At 40.3% G+C, this 19,004-nt stretch overlaps 1 protein-coding gene across 2 annotated transcripts in view; it reads left to right on the top strand.

The window, feature by feature from the left end:
- The window catches only part of clmpb (CXADR like membrane protein b), a 387,744-nt gene that overhangs the window by 337,633 nt on the left and 31,107 nt on the right, over window positions 1–19,004 (top strand). For both annotated transcript variants that reach the window (XM_061878756.1, XM_061878755.1), the window contains one exon: window positions 94–245. In XM_061878756.1, coding sequence (XP_061734740.1) covers window positions 132–245 — 114 coding nt within the window. In that variant the 5' untranslated portion in view covers window positions 94–131. The remainder of the gene's footprint in view (window positions 1–93; window positions 246–19,004) is intronic.

Consider the following 19,004-nt stretch of genomic DNA (forward strand, 5'->3'; position numbering starts at 1 on the left):
TTTTTCATCCAATTTGCAACATCTGCCTCTTGTCTTCAGTTTGCTTTTGCGCTAGCTCGTTCTCTTCTGAGGCCTCTCTTACTTTTCTTGCAGTTCTACTCAGTCCGCTGTTGGGCGGCGCCCAGACGGAGATGAAGAAGGTCGTCGGGGACAACGCCACCTTACCGTGCCACCATCAGTTCCCGTCATCCAATTCTATCGACATCGAGTGGCTCCTGCAGACGCCCAATTCTAAACAGAAAGTGGTAAGAAGAAAAAATATTACGGCTGTTAATTTATTATTAGAATTATTATTTTTAATCAGATTAATCACATTTTGGGATTTGAATTTCTTATGAATACTCACAGGTGATAACTCGCTGGTATAATTACAACTTGCTGTAGAAAGACCCCGATATATAGACCTAGACAAACTTTATTGATCCACATGGGAGACCCTGCCCCAAGTGGAGGAGTTCAAGTACCTAGGAGTCTTGTTCACGAGTGGGGGAAGAGTGGATCGTGAGATCGACAGGCGGATCGGTGCGGCGTCTTCAGTAATGCGGACGTTGTACCGATCCGTTGTGGTGAAGAAGGAGCTGAGCCGGAAGGCAAAGCTCTCAATTTACCGGTCGATCTACGTTCCCATCCTCACCTATGGTCATGAGCTTTGGGTCATGACCGAAAGGATAAGATCACGGGTACAAGCGGCCGAAATGAGTTTCCACCCCCGTGTGGCGGGGCTCTCCCTTAGAGATAGGGTGAGAAGCTCTGCCATCCGGGAGGAACTCAAAGTAAAGCCGCTGCTCCTTCACATTGAGAGGAGCCAGATGAGGTGGTTCGGGCATCTGGTCAGGATGCCACCCGAACGCCTCCCTAGGGAGGTGTTTAAGGCACGTCCAACCGGTAGGAGGCCACAGGGAAGACCCAGGACACGTTGGGAAGACTATGTCTCCCGGCTGGCCTGGGAATGCCTTGGGATCCCCCGGGAAGAGCTAGACGAAGTGGCTGGGGAGAGGGAAGTCTGGGTTTCCCTGCTTAGGCTGTTGCCCCCGCGACCCGACCTCGGATAAGCGGAAGAAGATGGATGGATGGATGGGAAATTGTTCCACACAGTAGCTCAGTTACAAACATTTGAAAGGGTAAAGATGGAAAGGATAATTCAGATATAAAGTAGACAAAAAATGTACCGTAGTATAAATTATATTATATTATTGTGGAAGACTCTCTTCTGGGTTCTTCGGACCAGGTTGACAATAATGTTTTATTTTTCAATAGATTGTCTTGTTGCGTCAGTCTCGCTCGTGCTCCACCACCAACTCCTCTCTCCTCCCCGGCTGCTGCCTTTTAACAGAGCGACAAACAGGCCCATGTGGGCCATCTACATACAGTGGCGCAAAAAAGTATTTAGTCAGCCACCGATTGTGCAAGTTCTCCCACTTAAAATGATGACAGAGGTCTGTAATTTTCATCATAGGTACACTTCAACTGTGAGAGACAGAATGTGAAAAAAATCCAGGAATTCACACTGTAGGAATTTTTAAGAATTTATTTGGAAATTATGCTGGAAAATAAGTATTTGGTCAACCATTCAAAGCTCTCACTGATGGAAGGAGGTTTTGGCTCAAAATCTCACGATACATGGCCCCATTCATTCTTTCCTTAACACGAATCAATGGTCCCGTCCCCTTAGAAGAAAAACAGCCCCAGAGCATGATGTTTCCACCCCCATGCTTCACAGTAGGTGTGGTGTTCTTGCGATGCAACTCAGTATTCTTCTTCCTCCAAACACGACGAGTTGAGTTTATACCAAAATGGATACATGGATGATACAGCAGAGGATTGGGGGAATGTCATGTGGTCAGATGAAACCAAAATAGAACTTTTTGGTATAAACTGAATTCGTCGTGTTTGGAGGAAGAAGAATACTGAGTTGCATCCCAAGAACACCACACAGCATGGGGGTGGAAACATCTTGCTTTGGGGCTGTTTTTCTGCTAAGGGGACAGGATGATTGATCCGTGTTAAGGAAAGAATGAATGGGGCCATGTATCGTGAGATTTTGAGCCAAAACCTCCTTCCATCAGTGAGAGCTTTGAATGGTTGACCAAATACTTATTTGTCACCATGATTTACAAATAAATTCTTTAAAATTCCTCCAATAAGAAATCCTGGATTTTTTTTCACATTCTGTCTCTCACAGTTGAAGTGTACCTATGATGAAAATTAAAGACCTCTGTCATCATTTTAAGTAGTAGAACTTACACAATCGATGGCTGACTAAATACTTTTTTGCCCCACTGTATCTGTCGCTGATCTCGCAGCCGGTTCTGGCACACCCCGCTTTGCTGCAGGTCCGTAGGCCACGCCTTCACCCCCACAATTATATCATATTTTTATACAATATATACAATGTATAACAAATCCCAATTACCATGTACAATACTACAGTATATGTAACAGCTGCAGCATACAATAGAGAGTAGATCCAGCAGAAAATATACATTTTAAACAAAGAGAGGTAGCTAACATAGAAGGGGTCAGGTAACAGACCGTTATCGTCTATTGATGTATGGCGAGTGATTATACAGCTGGATGGAGTGCGGAATATAGAAGTTCTTAAATCGAACACTGTGGGAACTAAGCTGAAGGAGCCTGTTGGAGTATGAAGTCCGCTGTCCCTCAATTGTCTGGTGGAGTGGGTGGGCAGGATTGTCCATGATGGCCAGCAGTTTGTCCAGTATCCGCCTGTCCCTCACTGACACAAACGCCTCCAACTGCGTGCTAATAGTTTGGCCGGCTTTCCGGATCAGTTTGTCAATCCGGTTTAAGTCCCTTTTGCTGGTGCTGCTCCCCCAACAAACCACTGCAAAGTACAGGGCACTGGCCACAACAGACTGAAAAAATGATCTGTACACAAATGCAATTTTCTTGTCAGAATGTCATCAAGGAACATTTTTAAACTTTTTACTTGAATGCATGTAATTTTTTTGTACAAAACTAGAGTAATGGTTTTATCCAAAGTCCAGTCAGGCTGTGTTTTGGAGTGAAATTTGCCAGCAAGCGCTCCTTACTCGTGTGTGTGGTCCAAATGAATTGCATGAATAATGTGATACTTTTTTGTGACTAATCCCATGAGGTAACTCTAGAGATGTCAGATAATATCGGACTGCCGATATTATCGGCCGATAAATGCTTTAAAATGTAATATCGGAAGTTATCGGTATCGGTTCCAAAATGTAAAATGTATGACTTTTTAAAACGCCGCTGTACTGAGTGGTACACGGATGTAGGGAGAACCACAGAGCGCCAATAAATCTTAAAGGCACTGCATTTGCATGCGGCCCAATCACATGATGTCTACAGCTTTTCACACACACAAGTGAATGCAAGCATACTTGGTCTGCAGCCATTCACACTGTGGGTGGCCGTTAAACAACTTTAACACTGTTACAAATAAGCGCCACACTGTGGACCCACACCAAACAAGAATTGGGGAGAATATCTGCACCGTAACACAATATAAACACAACAGAACAAATACCCGGAAGCCCTTGCAGCACTAACTCTTCCGGGATGCTACAATATACACTCCCTGCTAATCCCCACACCCCCCACACCCCACCGCAACCTCCTCATGCTCTCTCAGGGAGAGCATGTCCCAAATTTCAAGCTGCTTTTTTTGAGGCATGTTAAAAAAAAAATTATGCACTTTGTGACTTCAATAATAAATGTGGCAGTGCCATGTTGGCATTTTTTTCCATAACTTGAGTTGATTTATTTTGGAAAACCTCGTTACATTGTTTAATGCATCCAGTGGGGCATCACAACAAAATTAGGCACAATAAGGTGTTAATTACACGACTGTATATATTGGTATCGGTTGATAGCGGAATTGGTAATTAAGAGTTGGATATCGGATACCGGCAAAAAAGCCATTATCGGACATCTCTTATCACAATATTTGTATCCCTCTAAATGACATATTTTTACGTTGTAAATCTACTTACTTTTTGTAATATTTTAACTTTTTTCTCGCAGCCTTGTAACTCAACACTTGTAAACGACCACTTTTTTTCTCCGTGATTTAAACAATTATTATTTTCAAATTTCAACTTCTTTTTTATTATTGTCATGACGAGGACTGTGGTGTGGTTTGTTTTCCCGTGGTGCAAAGCGATTGGAACGGACATGGCGTGAAGGTAAGGGCATATTTTAATTAATAACTCCAAAAAAGGTACAAACTAAAAGCGCTCTCGGCGGAGGTTCACAACTTGACTATGAAAACAAAAACTTGCACTAAGGCAAAAACTATGGACATAAAACAAAAACTTGCACTATGGCATGAATAATGACAAAACTTACTAGGAACGAGAAAGAGCATGGATCATTGGCATGGATAACATGGGTTTGTAGGAGGTGATAGAGGGTGATATCGCCAGGCTGACTGCCTGGCAACTACAGGCTTAAATAGGTGCAGTGATGACAGTTGCGTGAGTCCAGACAAATCAGGTGCGTGAGTCGTGAACACATAACAGGTGAAAACTAATTGGTAGTCATGGAAACTAAAACAAACCAGGGTGCGCAAAAACAGGAACTAATGATGTCAAAAACAAAACAGAACATAGCTAAACAGAACATGATCACAAACACATGACAATTATTATGACATAATTCCCCGAGCTTTATGACTATATAATTGTAAAAGTCCAACTTTTTGGTTTTTTTACAGCGTCTGTAAAAGACGAATAGTAAAATGAAGGCAATTGAGTGAAAGTATCATGTGGCAAATCTTTACATAGATTTATATTCATATTATTTACTGTTACAAGCGGCCCTTCATGATGGCAGCCACAACTGCGACGTGGCCCTCAACGGAAACGAGTTTGACACCCCTAGTATTTATGTTAGAACACCATTAAAACGTCACTTTTGCAAAATAGTGTAGTCTCTATCATTCAATTGAAGAAAGACATGCCTTATAAATAAGCACGCGGTATCTATTTCAATTTATGTCTGCATATTTATTTGCAATTGTAATGAAAGAGCGCCGTCATCATGACCGACAATTTCAGCATTGTTGCAATACACGCAATATGAATGATGATGTATCACAAAGATATATATTTACGGACATTAAGTGAAACAGCTTCAAAACAAAGCTTGATTTCATTCCTCCTGGGTTTCGGGAGTACTTTTGTTTACGCCGCGGGCCAAACATCAACATGAGTCGCGGCGCTCATGTTGTTAAATTCTCAGGCGAGGCGGAGACATTCTGACCCCTTGTTAGCGTGCGGAGACGTCATATCATAATGGAATCATAATGGATGTGCTAAGACTCAAAACTCTGTCTCTGCGGGCAGTAATTTCATCAACCTTGTTTACTCTGCGTCTCATCTTGCAGACGTCTTTTTATTCACGCTCGCACTTCATATCGTCACATCTTCCCTCGGCGTCCGGGCGAGTTGTATGAAAAAAGACGGCAACAGATTTGGAAATGTGAGATTAAAATCAGCATATACTGGGGGTGTAACTGTACATGTATTCATTATCAGATTATTTAGCAAACGATACCGAGGCGTACGGAGTATCTCGTCAAGTGAGAGACAGGCATTTGGCACTTGTTATTTTTCATTTTAAAATCATTCAAAATATGTTTTATATTTTGCATTTTGTTATCTTACCCTTCCAAAAATTCACCAAACATTAACCTTAAAACCAAGGTGCGTACGATTCCACCTATACCGACAATATTAGTATTTGAAAATGAGGAACATTACCTGGAAAATTGAAGAAAATCAGGGAAATAGCTTGTGGTTGGTAAATAAGTCAATAGCACACTCACTACCTGTCATACATGGATTTGGACTTGGATTGTTTCTTCTGCGTAAAGGATGATTGGCACGAGCCAGGCGTGAACGTGAGTACATTTTGAATTATTACTACACAAACAAACTTCAACAAGGTAAACAAAAGGCGTGCACAAATACTTGGCTACAAAAAAACAAATGACTAGCACAAAGGCTGCTAACTACAAACATGAACAAAAACCCTTGCACGGTGGCATGAAAAAACAAAATTTGCACTGAGGCCTAAATACAAAACTTACGTGGCGTGGACAAAAACGAACAGCATAACGTGGCATGAAGCAGATCGGAATATGCGGGATCTGTAGGTAGGTCGTGGGAATGTGGGTAAGGTATCAGTATGTAAAGTTGCCAGGACGAAGACAGAAACATAATGGCTTAAATAATGACTGTGATAATGAATAGCAGGTGTGAGAACTGAGGACCAGGGCGTGACTTGAGGGCAAGGTGAAAATCAATGAGTTGGCATGGAGACGAAAACAAACCAGGAAGCGCAAAAACAGAACTGAGTGTCCAAAAAACAAAACATAACATGACCAAACATGACAAAAACAAAACTGAATCCATAGGCGTGACACTACCTGTATTGACACTGCACTGCATATGTGAAGTGAGGTGAATTACAAAACCAGTGAAGCATATTGTGTAAATTGGTAAATAAAAACAGAATACAATGATTTCAAATCCTTTTCTACCTATATATTCAATTGAATAGACTACAAAGACAAGATACTTACCGTTCAAACTGGAAAACCTTGTTATTTTTTTGCAAATATTGGCTAATGTGGAATTTGATGCCTGCAACATGTTTCAAAAAAGCTGGCAGATGTGGCAAAAAAGACTGAGAAAGTGGAGGACTGCTCATCAAACACTTATTTGGAACATCCCACAGGTGATCAGGCTAATTGGGAACAGGTGGGTGCTAGGATTGGGTATAATAGCAGCTTCCATGAAATGCTCAGTCATACACAAACAAGGATGGGCCCAGGGTCACTACTTTGTGAATGCGTGAACAGATTGTTTAACAACAACATTTCTCAACCAGCTTTGTAAGGAATTTAGGGATTTCACCATCTACAGTCCGTAATATCATCAAAAAAATCTGAGTTACTGACAGTGGACAGTAACTACAGTTTGTCGCTAAATCTGTAAGTGCAAGTTAAAACTCCAATATGCAAAGCGAAAGCCATTTATCAACAACACCCAGAAACGCTGCGGGCTTCGCTGGGCCAGATGCAAAGTGTGAAAAGTTTTCTATGGTCTAACAAGTCCACATTTCAAATTGTTTTTGGAAACTGTGGATGTCGTGTCCTATGGACTAAAGAGAAAAATAACCATCTGGATTGTTATAGGCGCAGAGTTCAAAAGCCAGCATCTGTGTTGGTATGGGGGTGTATTAGTGCCCAAGGCATGGGTAACTTTCACATCTGCTGACGGCACCATTAATGCTAAAAGGTGTGTACAGGTATTGGAGCAACATACAGTATGTTGACATCCAAGCAACGTTATCATGGATGCCCCTGCTTATTGCAGCAAGACAATGCCAAGCCACGTTTTACAACAGTGTGGTTTTGTAGTAAAAGAGTGCGGGTACTAGACTGGCCTGCCTGTAGTCCAGACCTGTCTCCCATTGAAAATGTGTGGCGCATTATGAAGCCTAAAATACCACAACGGAGACTCCGGACTGTTGAACAACTTAAGCTGTACATCAAGCAAAAATGGGAAAGAATTCCACCTGAAAAGCTTCAAAATGTGGTCTCTTCATTTCCCAAACATTTACTGAGTGTTGTTAAAAGAAGAGGCCATGTAACACAGTGGTCAAAATGCCCCTGTGACAACTTTTTTCCATAATGTTATGTTAATGATTATTTGCAAAAAAAATATATATATATCTTTCTCAGTTTGAACATTAAATATATTTTCTTTGCAGTCTATTCAAATGAATATAGGTTGAAAAGGATTTGCACATCATTGTATTCTTGATGTACACACCGTACCAACTTCACTGGTTTTGGGTTTTGTATATTCATATAGCGCTTTTCTCTAGTGACTCAAAGCGCTTTAGATAGTGAAACCTATTATCTAAATTACATTTAAACCAGTGTGGGTGGCACTGGGAGCAGGTGGGTAAAGTGTCTTTCCCAAGGACACAACAGCAGTGACTAGGATGGCGGAAGCAGGGATGTAAACTGGAAGCTTCAAGTTGCTGTCACGGCCGCTTTACCAACCGAGCCACGTCGCCCCAATACTTAATCATCCGCCATCTGCTGGATTAAAAAAAGTCACTCCATTTGACCTAAATATAAAATGAATAGTTTGTTTATTTGTAAAATCCCACGGAGCGAACGGCAGAGTGAGAGAGGTGGCAGGTGTATGAACCGTAACAATGCCTGTTACAATCAAACAGCTGGTGTGTAATTAGTACAATACCAACAGTATTAACTAGAGATGTCCGATAATATCGGACCGCCGGTATTATTGGGCGATAAATGCTTTAAAATGTAATATCGGAAATTATCGGTATCGGTTTCACAAAGGCACCTGGGGATAGGTTGATTGGCAACACTAAATTGGCCCTAGTGTGTGAATGTGAGTGTGAATGTTGTCTGTCTATCTGTGTTGGCCCTGCGATGAGGTGGCGACTTGTCCAGGGTGTACCCCGCCTTCCGCCCGATTGTAGCTGAGATAGGCGCCAGCGCCCCCCGCGACTCCGAAAGGGAATAAGCGGTAGAAAATGGATGGATGGATGGATGGGTTTCACAAAGTAAAATGTATGACTTTTTAAAACGCCGCTGTACGGAGCGATACACGGACGTAGGGAGAAGTACAGAGCAGTGGCGTCTCCAAGTCATACTTGCCAACCCTCCCGATTTTCCCAGGAGACTCCCAAATTTCTGTGCCCCTCCCGAAAAACTCGCGGGGCAACCATTCCCCCGAAATTTTCCCGATTTCCACCCAGACAAAAATATTGGCAGGCGTGCCTTTAAGGCACTTCCTTTGCATGCTGACCCAATCACATAATATTTACGACTATTCACGCACACTAGTGAATGCAAGCCATACTTGATCAACAGCCATACAGGTCACGCTGAGGGTGGCCGTATAAACAACTATAACACTGTCACAAATATGCGCCACACTGTGAACCCACACCAAGCAAGAAGGACAAACACATTTCTGGAGAACATCCGCACCGTAATACAACAGAATAAATACCCAGAACCCCTTGCAGCACCAACTCTTCCGGAACGCTACAATATACACTCCCCGCTACCTAACCCCCCCAATCCCTGCCCACCTCAACCTCCTCATGCTCTCTCAGAGAGAGCATGTCCCAAGTTCCAAGCTGCTGTTTTGAGGCATGTTAAAAAAAAAAAATGTACTTTGTGACTTCAATAATAAATATCGCAGTGCCATGTTGGCATTTTTTCCATAACTTCAGTTGAGTTATTTTGGAAAACCTTGTTACATTGTTTAATACATCCAGCGTCGTATCACAAAAAAATTAGGCATACTAAGGTGTTAATTCCACGACTGTATTTATCGGTATCGGTTAATATCGGAATCGGTAATTAAGAGTTGGACAATATCGGAATATCGGATATCGGCAAAAAAAACCATTATCGGACATCTCTAGTATTATCACTTTTTAGGGCGCAACAAAAGACTAGATTCAGCTTAATGGGAAAAAAACTTTTCCCTGACACTCAACACACCATAGCTTATACACTACTGCCATCTAATGTATTTGAAATGCAACTGCATGCAAAGTCTACTATATTTGCAAATGAGACTAAAAACCGTGTCAATAAATCGTAATAAGATCCAAAATATGGATTTTTTTTTTACCTGCTCCACCACTGGAAATTGCTGTAAACAAACAGTTCTGTGGACTCTCATATCTCCTAACCTTGAACAAAAAACAAACAAGCTTGTTTTATCTTAAAATAGAAACTGGAAACTTCTCCTCGGCACAAACCGAGCACAACAACATCAGAGTGTAAACTCTCACCGAGGAGGCAAAGTGATTCCTCCTATAGTCCATTTGTTTGCGTCCTGATGCGTTCGCACTCGGAAGTGTAACGCAGCGAGGAAGAAACGAGGAGGGGAGCAGGAAGGAGGGAAAGGAACCGTCGAATCAAAGTGTCGGTGGGGGCTGACACGTCGCCATGAATATTTAACGCCGAGATAACATTGAAGGCGCCATTAATTAAAATCAAACATCTGAAAATTTGATTAGCTTGAAGAGACTGTGCCGGTAGCTGAATGAATAAATAATTCCTTTGTACTGACGGAGAAGAGCATCTTGCAACATTTAGAGGGTCAAAATATTAGAAACAGCTCTCAGTGTGATGACTTTTACACCACTGCCACTGGTGAATGTGGAAATACTGTCAAAGCGCTTTGGGCTCCTTACAAAAGGGGCGGTATAGCTCGGTTGGTAGAGCGGCCGTGCCAGCAACTTGAGGGTTGCAGGTTCGATCCCCGCTTACACCATCCTAGTCACTGCCGTTGTGTCCTTGGGCAAGACACTTTACCCACCTGCTCCCAGTGCCACCCACACTGGTTTATATGTAACTTAGATATTGGGTTTCACTATGTAAAGCGCTTTGAGTCACTAGAGAAAAAGCGCTATATAAATACAATTCACTTCACTTCACTTAAAAAGGGGTAGAAAAGCGCTATACAAGTACAACCATTTACCATTTAAAACACAGAAATGATCATAGTTAGTGTTAGATGGAGAGGTATTATTAATTCTGCAAAAACTAGTACAACAATGATTGTAATACAAATGTATAACAATAAACTCATACATTCATTTTAGAAAAAAGATAAAACAAAAAAGAAAATTATAAAAATATGAAAAAGAGTGGCCACTACCAGCAACTTGAGGGTTCCAGGTTCGATCCCCGCTTACGCCATCCAAGTCACTGCCGTTGTGTCCTTGGGCAAGACACTTTACCCACCTGCTCCCAGTGCCACCCACACTGGTTTAAATGTAACTTAGATATTGGGTTTCACTATTTAAAAGCGCTTTGAGTCACTAGAGAAAAGCGTAGTGCAGGGGTGTCAAACTCATTTAAGATCGGGGGCCACATTGAGAAAAATCCACTCCCAAGTGGGCCAGACTGGTAAAATCTCGGCACGATAACTTAAAAATAAAGACAACTTCAGATTGTTTTCTTTGTTTAAAAATAGACCAAAGACATTCTGAAAATGTACAAATAATAATAGTGTTGGGTTTTTTTTACACTTACATGTTGCGGTTAGTAGTATTGATTGATTGAAACTTTTATTAGTAGATTGCACAGTACAGTACATATTCCGTACAAGTGACCACTAAATGGTAACACCCGAATAAGTTTTTCAACTTGTTTAAGTAGGGGTCCACGTTAATCAAGTTTCTGAATAAATTGTGTGATAATGTTCATCAGTTAACTGATTGGAGTTAATTTTCAGTCTATCAAGATGAAAAAAATTATATCAAAACCAAATAAAAGGATGTCATTTATGTAGTTTGCTCATTTTCCTCGACTGGTGCACTAACATCAAGGGGTTTATTTTTTTTTTTACATATGTAGCATCATCTACAAAAATACAAATAATTGATATTGTGATATCTAGTGGACACTTTTGGAAAAGCAGTTTCTTTAATTTATCATTTTCGACTCGATTTTCTACTTAGTAAATTCATCCCGCGGGCCGGATAAAACCTGTTGGTGGGCGGCATGTTTGACACCCCTGGCGTATTGGGTAGAGCGGCCGGGCCTGAAACCTGAGGGTTGCAGGTTCGCTCCCCACCTATTGACATCCAAATCGCTGCCGTTGTGTCCTTGGGCAGGACACTTCACCTTTGCCCCCGGTGCCGCTCACACTGGTGAATGAATGATGAATGAATGACAGGTGGTGGTCGGGGGGGGCGTAGGCGCAAACTGGCAGCCACGCTTCCGTCAGTCTACCCCAGGACAGCTGTGGCTACAAATGTAGCTTACCATCACCAGGTGTGAATGAATGATGGGTTCCCACTTCTCTGTGAGCGCTTTGAGTATCTAGTAATAGAAAAGCGCGATATAAATCTAATCCATTTTTATTATTATTATTATTATAATTGACTTAACTATAATCTTGAAATATTATTTCTTGAAACGACTCATTATTCAAATAATACCACAACTTGATTAGTTCAATACAGTGGTTCTTAACCTGGGTTCGATTGAACCCTAGGGGTTCGGACTCACCTTGTAAATAAAAATTTCTCCCTATCGTACGCCGATAGGGAGAAATTTTTAGTGTGGCGCATATTTGTGACACTGTTATAGTTGTTCATACAGCCACCCTCAGTGTGACCTGTATGGCTGTTGACCAAGTATGACTTGCATGTACTTGTGTGCGTGAAAAGTTGTGAATATTATGTGATTGGACTGGCACGACAAACAATGTTCCCTCTAAATTTCCGTCTGATTTGCAGGTGTGTCATTTGTTGAGTGTTCATGCACTGTGTTGGTTTTGTTCTTTGAACAAGGTGATGTTCATGCACAGTTCATTTTGTGCACTAGTAAAAATAAATTATAACTTTGTCATGAATTAATTGGAAATTCCTTATATATTTTACTAGAGAAGTGTTCGGTGAATGTACATGTGAAACTGGTGGGGTTAGGTACCTCCAACAAGGTTAAGAACCACTGCTTTAATACAATGTATCCATCCATACATTTTTTACCGCTTGTCCCTTTTTTGGGGATCGCTGGAGCCCACCTCGGCTGCATTCGGGCGGAAGGCGGTATACACCCTGGACAAGTCGGTACCTCAACGCAGGGCCACCACAGAATACTATTTATGTTTCTTGCGATATCATAACTTATACAATTAGAACTTTATTCATTAAATAATTATGACTTTTCATTAGTAAATCTTGATCTGTTTGTAGTACAACTGTATTTGCAAAGCAGTACATTTTTTTTCTTGTAATACCTGTATATCACACATGGGTTTCTTTTTTTCCCTCCCAAAAAATAACATTCTGTTGTTGTCACCAGTGGTGTGTCGTCAGGGCCAGCAAGGCCTTCTCCGCTGGCCTAACATAACCGGAAATCATGACCATAATTAAAGATTAAATTATGTTTTTATTTCCCTAAATATCTAAAATTATTCAAATTCTCTTCATGTCATATTATGCTCCTTCCAGTGATGTTGTTTTTAGTTTTAGTTTGTATCCAATCAGAATTCAGATAGCTTATGTTGCCATGCTGTACCAAATCTGCCTTGGGCCTTCGGAATCAACAATGCAGGCGTCCATGCACTGTAAGAGAACAGGCACATACAGTTGATAGATAATTGCGATAGCCAATCAGATCATGGGTTGTTGTCAGTAAGGCCTTCTAGATGCGCCGTAGCCAGACCGGGATAGAAGAGAAGGAGAACAAAAATTTATTAGGTGGCAGATATATATTTGCAAAGCCATTTTCAAGAAGGATATTTAAAGAGGAACTTCATCTAGGGAGACAATGTCGGCCTAACCCCGGATTCTAGCTTAACTGTTCTGGCGATGAATAAGCCGACAACAAGGGGTACCATTGACTTATATGACGTGGAATAGGTCCTACTAATTGTGAGTTCAAAAATAAAAAAAATCACTTTTAATATGATTTTTGCAATTTTAATTTTGATAAGGCCACATAAGATATGTTTTAATTGCTGATGCATTTAAGTTTATTTTTAAATGTGCTAGAATATAACTTGTTTTGTACACTGTTGAGGTGATTCATTGTCCAGTAGGGAGTAAATGTGTTCCTGTATAGTATTTCTCCAGCAATGGTCATGTGGTGTCATAAATGATGGTATTTTGAGAGGTAATCATTGAAGTTGGACATCACTGAAGGCCTAGGTGGGAAACACTCAGTCCGCCACTGGTTGTCACAATATCTATAGTATATATTTATATTTTTATCACTAATTAAACAAATTTTGATATTTTTCAAGTCATTTTTGTAAAATTATTTAAAAAAAAATGTCATCCTATTTTATTTCCTCCAAACAAAATAGAATTTAACTCTTTAAAAACTTGTGTTTATCACAATGTTGTAATATTTTTCTTGGTTAAATATAACAATTAAACATAGTTCAATTGTTTTACTTTTCGGTGTTGCTCTAATATTCCGTTGTACTTATTAACTTACAAAAGACAATAAGTTTGCAGGGTAGAAACTAATAATTAAGAAAATAATAATAAAATACTTATTGTATATGTTAATCTGACTTTTCATGATAAAATATTTAATTTCCGGTGGGAAGAAAATGTTTTTTGCCTGTTAGTATGACCTCGGAGAATGTTGAACAAGCCTAGAGAGGACAGAAAAGTCCATGTCAGCGTTAAGTCATAGCCGCTTTTAAACAACAGCCTGTGGCCATGTTGCAAAAATCCCTCCACTGGCACTTTTGACTCCCTCTCTATCTCGCCTTCTTACTTTACACGGTGCACAAATACAGCAAATGATCATTTCATGATTTGCATTTATAAGTTGTGCTCCAGCCCTGCACCCTGAACCCACAGTCACCGTTGAGCAACGTATACCGTTTTGGTATAGTACCCGCCTCTAAAAAGAACCGGTCACCCACCCCCTTGCCCTCCCAGTCGTCATCATGTCGTGTCATTGCTGGTTTACGAGCAGAAGAGCATGTTCGGCAGTGCACAATCAGGGAGTACTTACAAACAGACACTGTGGGTAGACAAAAAATGAAGAACGCACGCATTTTGGCTTAAAAAACTACGTATAAAGGTGAGGTTTTAACAATGAAACGCCCTCAGGAAGAGGTGCTTTAAGACATGGCTAGCTAAAGTCCAGCCCCAGTCGGCAGAGATTTAGCTACTTCTAAATCACTAATCCTCGCCTCCATGGCGGCTAATAAAGTATGTTTCTTACAAGTATCATCCCTGCAGGACGAGGAATAGTTAATCATGATTAACTACACGCCAAAGCGATCATGAATGGAAACAAATGCCCCAGGTGGATCTACACCTGACATCCACTGTAATGTTACAAAGTACAGGAACGTTCCGCGATAATGCTATGATTCCATCGATGTTTTTAGCACCAAAAATCTATTTTTATATATATATATATATTATGTTTATTAACTCAGGAAATACGTCCCTGGACACATGAGGACTTTGAATATGACCAATGTATGATCCTGTAACGACTTGGTAATGGATGGATAGCTAAAATTGTGGTGTCATTCAAAACTAATGTAAAGTATCAAACAACAGAAGAATAAGTGATTATTACATTTTAACATAAGTGCAGTTAGAAAATGTTAAAAGAGAAAGTAATCACATATTAACTGTAAATTAACAAATTACTAATTAATTTTCTACCACTTGTTCTTAATATTTTTGACAAAATAATAGAATGGAAAATTACACAATATGTTACACAATATGCATATTACAGTAGACACTAGAGATGCGCGGTTTGCGGTCTCATCCGCGGAGTCCGCGGATAAACCGCGGGTCGGGAGGGTGACATGACGAAAAAATTGATTTTAATTAGATTCGGGCGGGTGGCGGTTGAACCATTCGGAAATATTTGAAGTACATGGTTCAGGGATCGGTATTCTTTACCATTCAGAGAGCCATTTAAGACCCGTGTCACAAAGCGAAGAAGACAATAGGAGACGCTAACATTCTCTAGAATGACTGCCGGTAGTCACCCAGATAAGTATTAGCACGTGCTATGAAGCCATTGGCTTTGTCGCCTACTATAACACGTACGATCTGCTTGTCAGTCCAGCATCACGTTGCGTGTGGCTTCCGCAGCAACACGCACACGACTGCAAGGCATACTGGGTGACACAGAGTACACTAATGGTTGTGATATAAACAATTTTAACACTCTTAGTAATATGCGCCACGCTGTGAAGCCACACCAAACAAGATTGACAACACATTTCGGGAGAACATCCTCACAGTAACACAACATAATCGCAACACAACAAATACCCAGAATCCTTTGTATCCATGACACTTCCTGACTATTTTATACACCCCGCTAGCAGCAACCCCCCCCCCCCCCCCCGTGCGTCGGTAAGGTGGGCGGGGTTGGGGGTGCGGGGGTGTTACTTATATTAAGTATTATCACGGATACAAAGGACTCTGGGTATTTGTTGTGTTGCGTTTTTGTTGTGTTACTGTGAGGATGTTCTCCCAAAATGTGTTTGTCAATCTTGTTTGGTGTGGCTTCACAGCGTGGCGCATATTAGTAAGTGTTAAAGTTGTTTATATCACAACCATCAGTGTACTCTGTATCACCCAGTATGCCTTTCAATCTTGTACGTGTGATTGCGGAAGCTGCACACAAAATGTTGCCAGACTAACAATCGGTTTGTACATGTTGTTGAAGTTGTCAAAGGCAGTGGCTTCACAGCACGGCCACATTCTTGTCATCAGGATGAACGCCAATTGAATATTCGCGAGAACGTTAGTGGTTCCAATTGTCTTCATTACTCTGTGAAACGGGTTTATATAGCCCTTTGAATGCTAAAGGTGGCCGACCTCTGATGTATTTCAGCGGGAGGTTGCGGTTCTGATAAAATGTTGGTTCGAGTGGACGGCAGGTGGATAACGACTTTGGTGATGCGGTTGCGGATGATATAATTGCCTATCCGCGCATCTCTAGTAGAGACATTAGGAGACTTTGTTGTCTAGAATGTTGACTATTTTATTTAAGGACTAAATTGCAATAAGAAATATATGTGTAATTTAACGTGTAATTTTTTTTGTTAAAATAAAGCCAATAATGCAATTTTTTTGGTGCCCTTCATTTAGAGAGGTATCAAAAAGTATCGAAATACATTTTGGTACCGATACCAGTACAAAAATATTGGTATCGGGACAAGACTACTAAAATCCCAGGCTCTTAAAGTGATTGAGGGTCACACAACCGACCATTTTACTGCCAGACTAGAATGCGTTCGTTTTGAGAATCTCTTCCTCTCTTTGTAAGCGGTGCAGGTGGTCACTGGTGATGCGCTGTGGCATCCGACACTTAGCAGGCCCCATCTGCAGGCTTCCACTGGCCTTGAGTAATAGACCGCGGCCACAGCTGTGTTTGTGTTTATTTGCATAGATGCATCCAACCACAGTACAAGATCAAATTTTAAATTTTTTTCTCCGTGTGCCCAAGTTTGACACCATTAGTTAACCGCATTATTTAAAATAGTAACAATGAGATTACATGTTACTAGAAAATTAGCACTGCATCTATCAGTTATTTTAGTTGTGGCCTAGTGGTTAGAGTGTCTGCCCTGAGATCGGTAGGTTGTGAATTCAAACACCGATCGAGTCATAACAAGGACTATAAAAAGGGGACCCATTACCTCCCTGCTTGGCATCAAGGGTTGGAATTGGGGGTTAAATCACCCAAAATGATTCCTGGGCGCGGCCACCGCTGATGCTCACTGCTCCACACACATCCCAGGGGGTGATCAAGGGTGATGGGTCAAATGCAGAGAATAATTTTGCCACACCTCGTGTGTGTGTGTGTGACAATCGTTGGTACTTTAACTTTAAATAGTGTAATCTACCGATTTGTGTTGTTCAATTAATCAAGTAAATTGTCAATTAGTATGTTAAATAATTGAGAAATCTATTGATTATGTTTTATGATTAATCAAGTAATCTATTGTTTACTTTTGTTCGATCAATCGAGCAATCAGATTAAAGCAGTGCTTCTCATTTATTCCCTTAGCAAAAAGTCCCTTAGGAAAGAGAAAATATTTTGCGCCCAACCCCCCAATTCTCCGTGGTATAGATAGCATCATTTACTGTATCTATAAAATGGTTCTGAGTACACCTCAGCATAACATTGTATCCTTAAAGAATAGAATAGAATATAATAGAATAGAATGAACTTTGTTGACATTATATTTGCATGTAACGAGATTAAGGACTCCAATTTAAGGTGTGGTGATAACATTAAAACATTTTTTTAAAAGTTTGCTCAATTAATCAAGTAATTGTTCAATTAGTATGTTAAATAAATCAAGTAATCTATAGATTATTGTTCATGATTAATCATATTGTTTACTTTTGTTTGAATAATTGAGCGATTGGATTAAAGCAGTGCTTCTCAATTATTCCCTGTGCAAAAAGTCCCTTAGGAAAACGAAAAATATTTTGCGCCCAACCCCCCACCCCCCTGTGCTCCCCACCATTTATCTATAAAATAGTTCTGAGTACACCTCAGCATAACATTAAAAAAAGTTTACTCAATTAATCAAGTAATCTATCAAATAATAAGTTAAATTGAGATATCTATTGCTTATTGTTTATGATTAATCGAGTAATCGATTCTTTACTTCTGTTCGATTAATCGAACAATCGGATTAAAGCAGTGCACTGCAAAATGTCAGTGTTCAAAAACAAGAAAAAAAATACAGAAATGAGGGGTATTTTATTTGAAATAAGCAAAGTTATCTGCCATAGAACAAGAACATTTGGCTTGTCCAAAATAAGTACAATTAGCTAACCTCAATGAACCCCAAAATACCTTAAAATAAGTATATTCTCACTAATAACAACTGTACTACTATATGAGTAGGTATTTTCTATTGTTTCATTGAAAATAAAACAGCAAAGTCCATTTGGCTGTCGTCTGTTTTAATATGAGACACAATTGTGTCAAAGTCATGATTTTTTGTTCTACATGCTTGAAATAAGAAATTATTCCTTTTAAAAAGTAGTTTTATCCTTGTGAGTATTGATGACACAGCTCTGCAGCAGTTGATATTCTAATTTCAAGCATGTTTTCCTGAATATATGTCATAACATCTCAGCAACACGATGTAATATCTTACTGAGATCATTTAGGACCAAAACCCTTAAAATAAGTAAAACGCTATAACATAAAATCTGCTTAGTGAGAAGAATGATCTTATCAGACAGAAAACAAGCAAATATCACCCTTATTTGAGATATTTAATCTTACTTAGATTTCAGTACAGGAATACACCAACGTGACAGTTGCATACCGCAAACAATGAAGCCACACCGACTCTGGCGAGCAACGTGAATAAATAGCTCTCTGATTAGTGCTCAACAGCAGGTGAACATGCTGAGCACTAATCAGAGGCAGGTGAAACTAATAAGTACCGTAT

Source organism: Nerophis ophidion, linkage group LG18 (genome assembly GCF_033978795.1).
Source record: "Nerophis ophidion isolate RoL-2023_Sa linkage group LG18, RoL_Noph_v1.0, whole genome shotgun sequence".
NCBI lineage: Eukaryota > Metazoa > Chordata > Actinopteri > Syngnathiformes > Syngnathidae > Nerophis > Nerophis ophidion.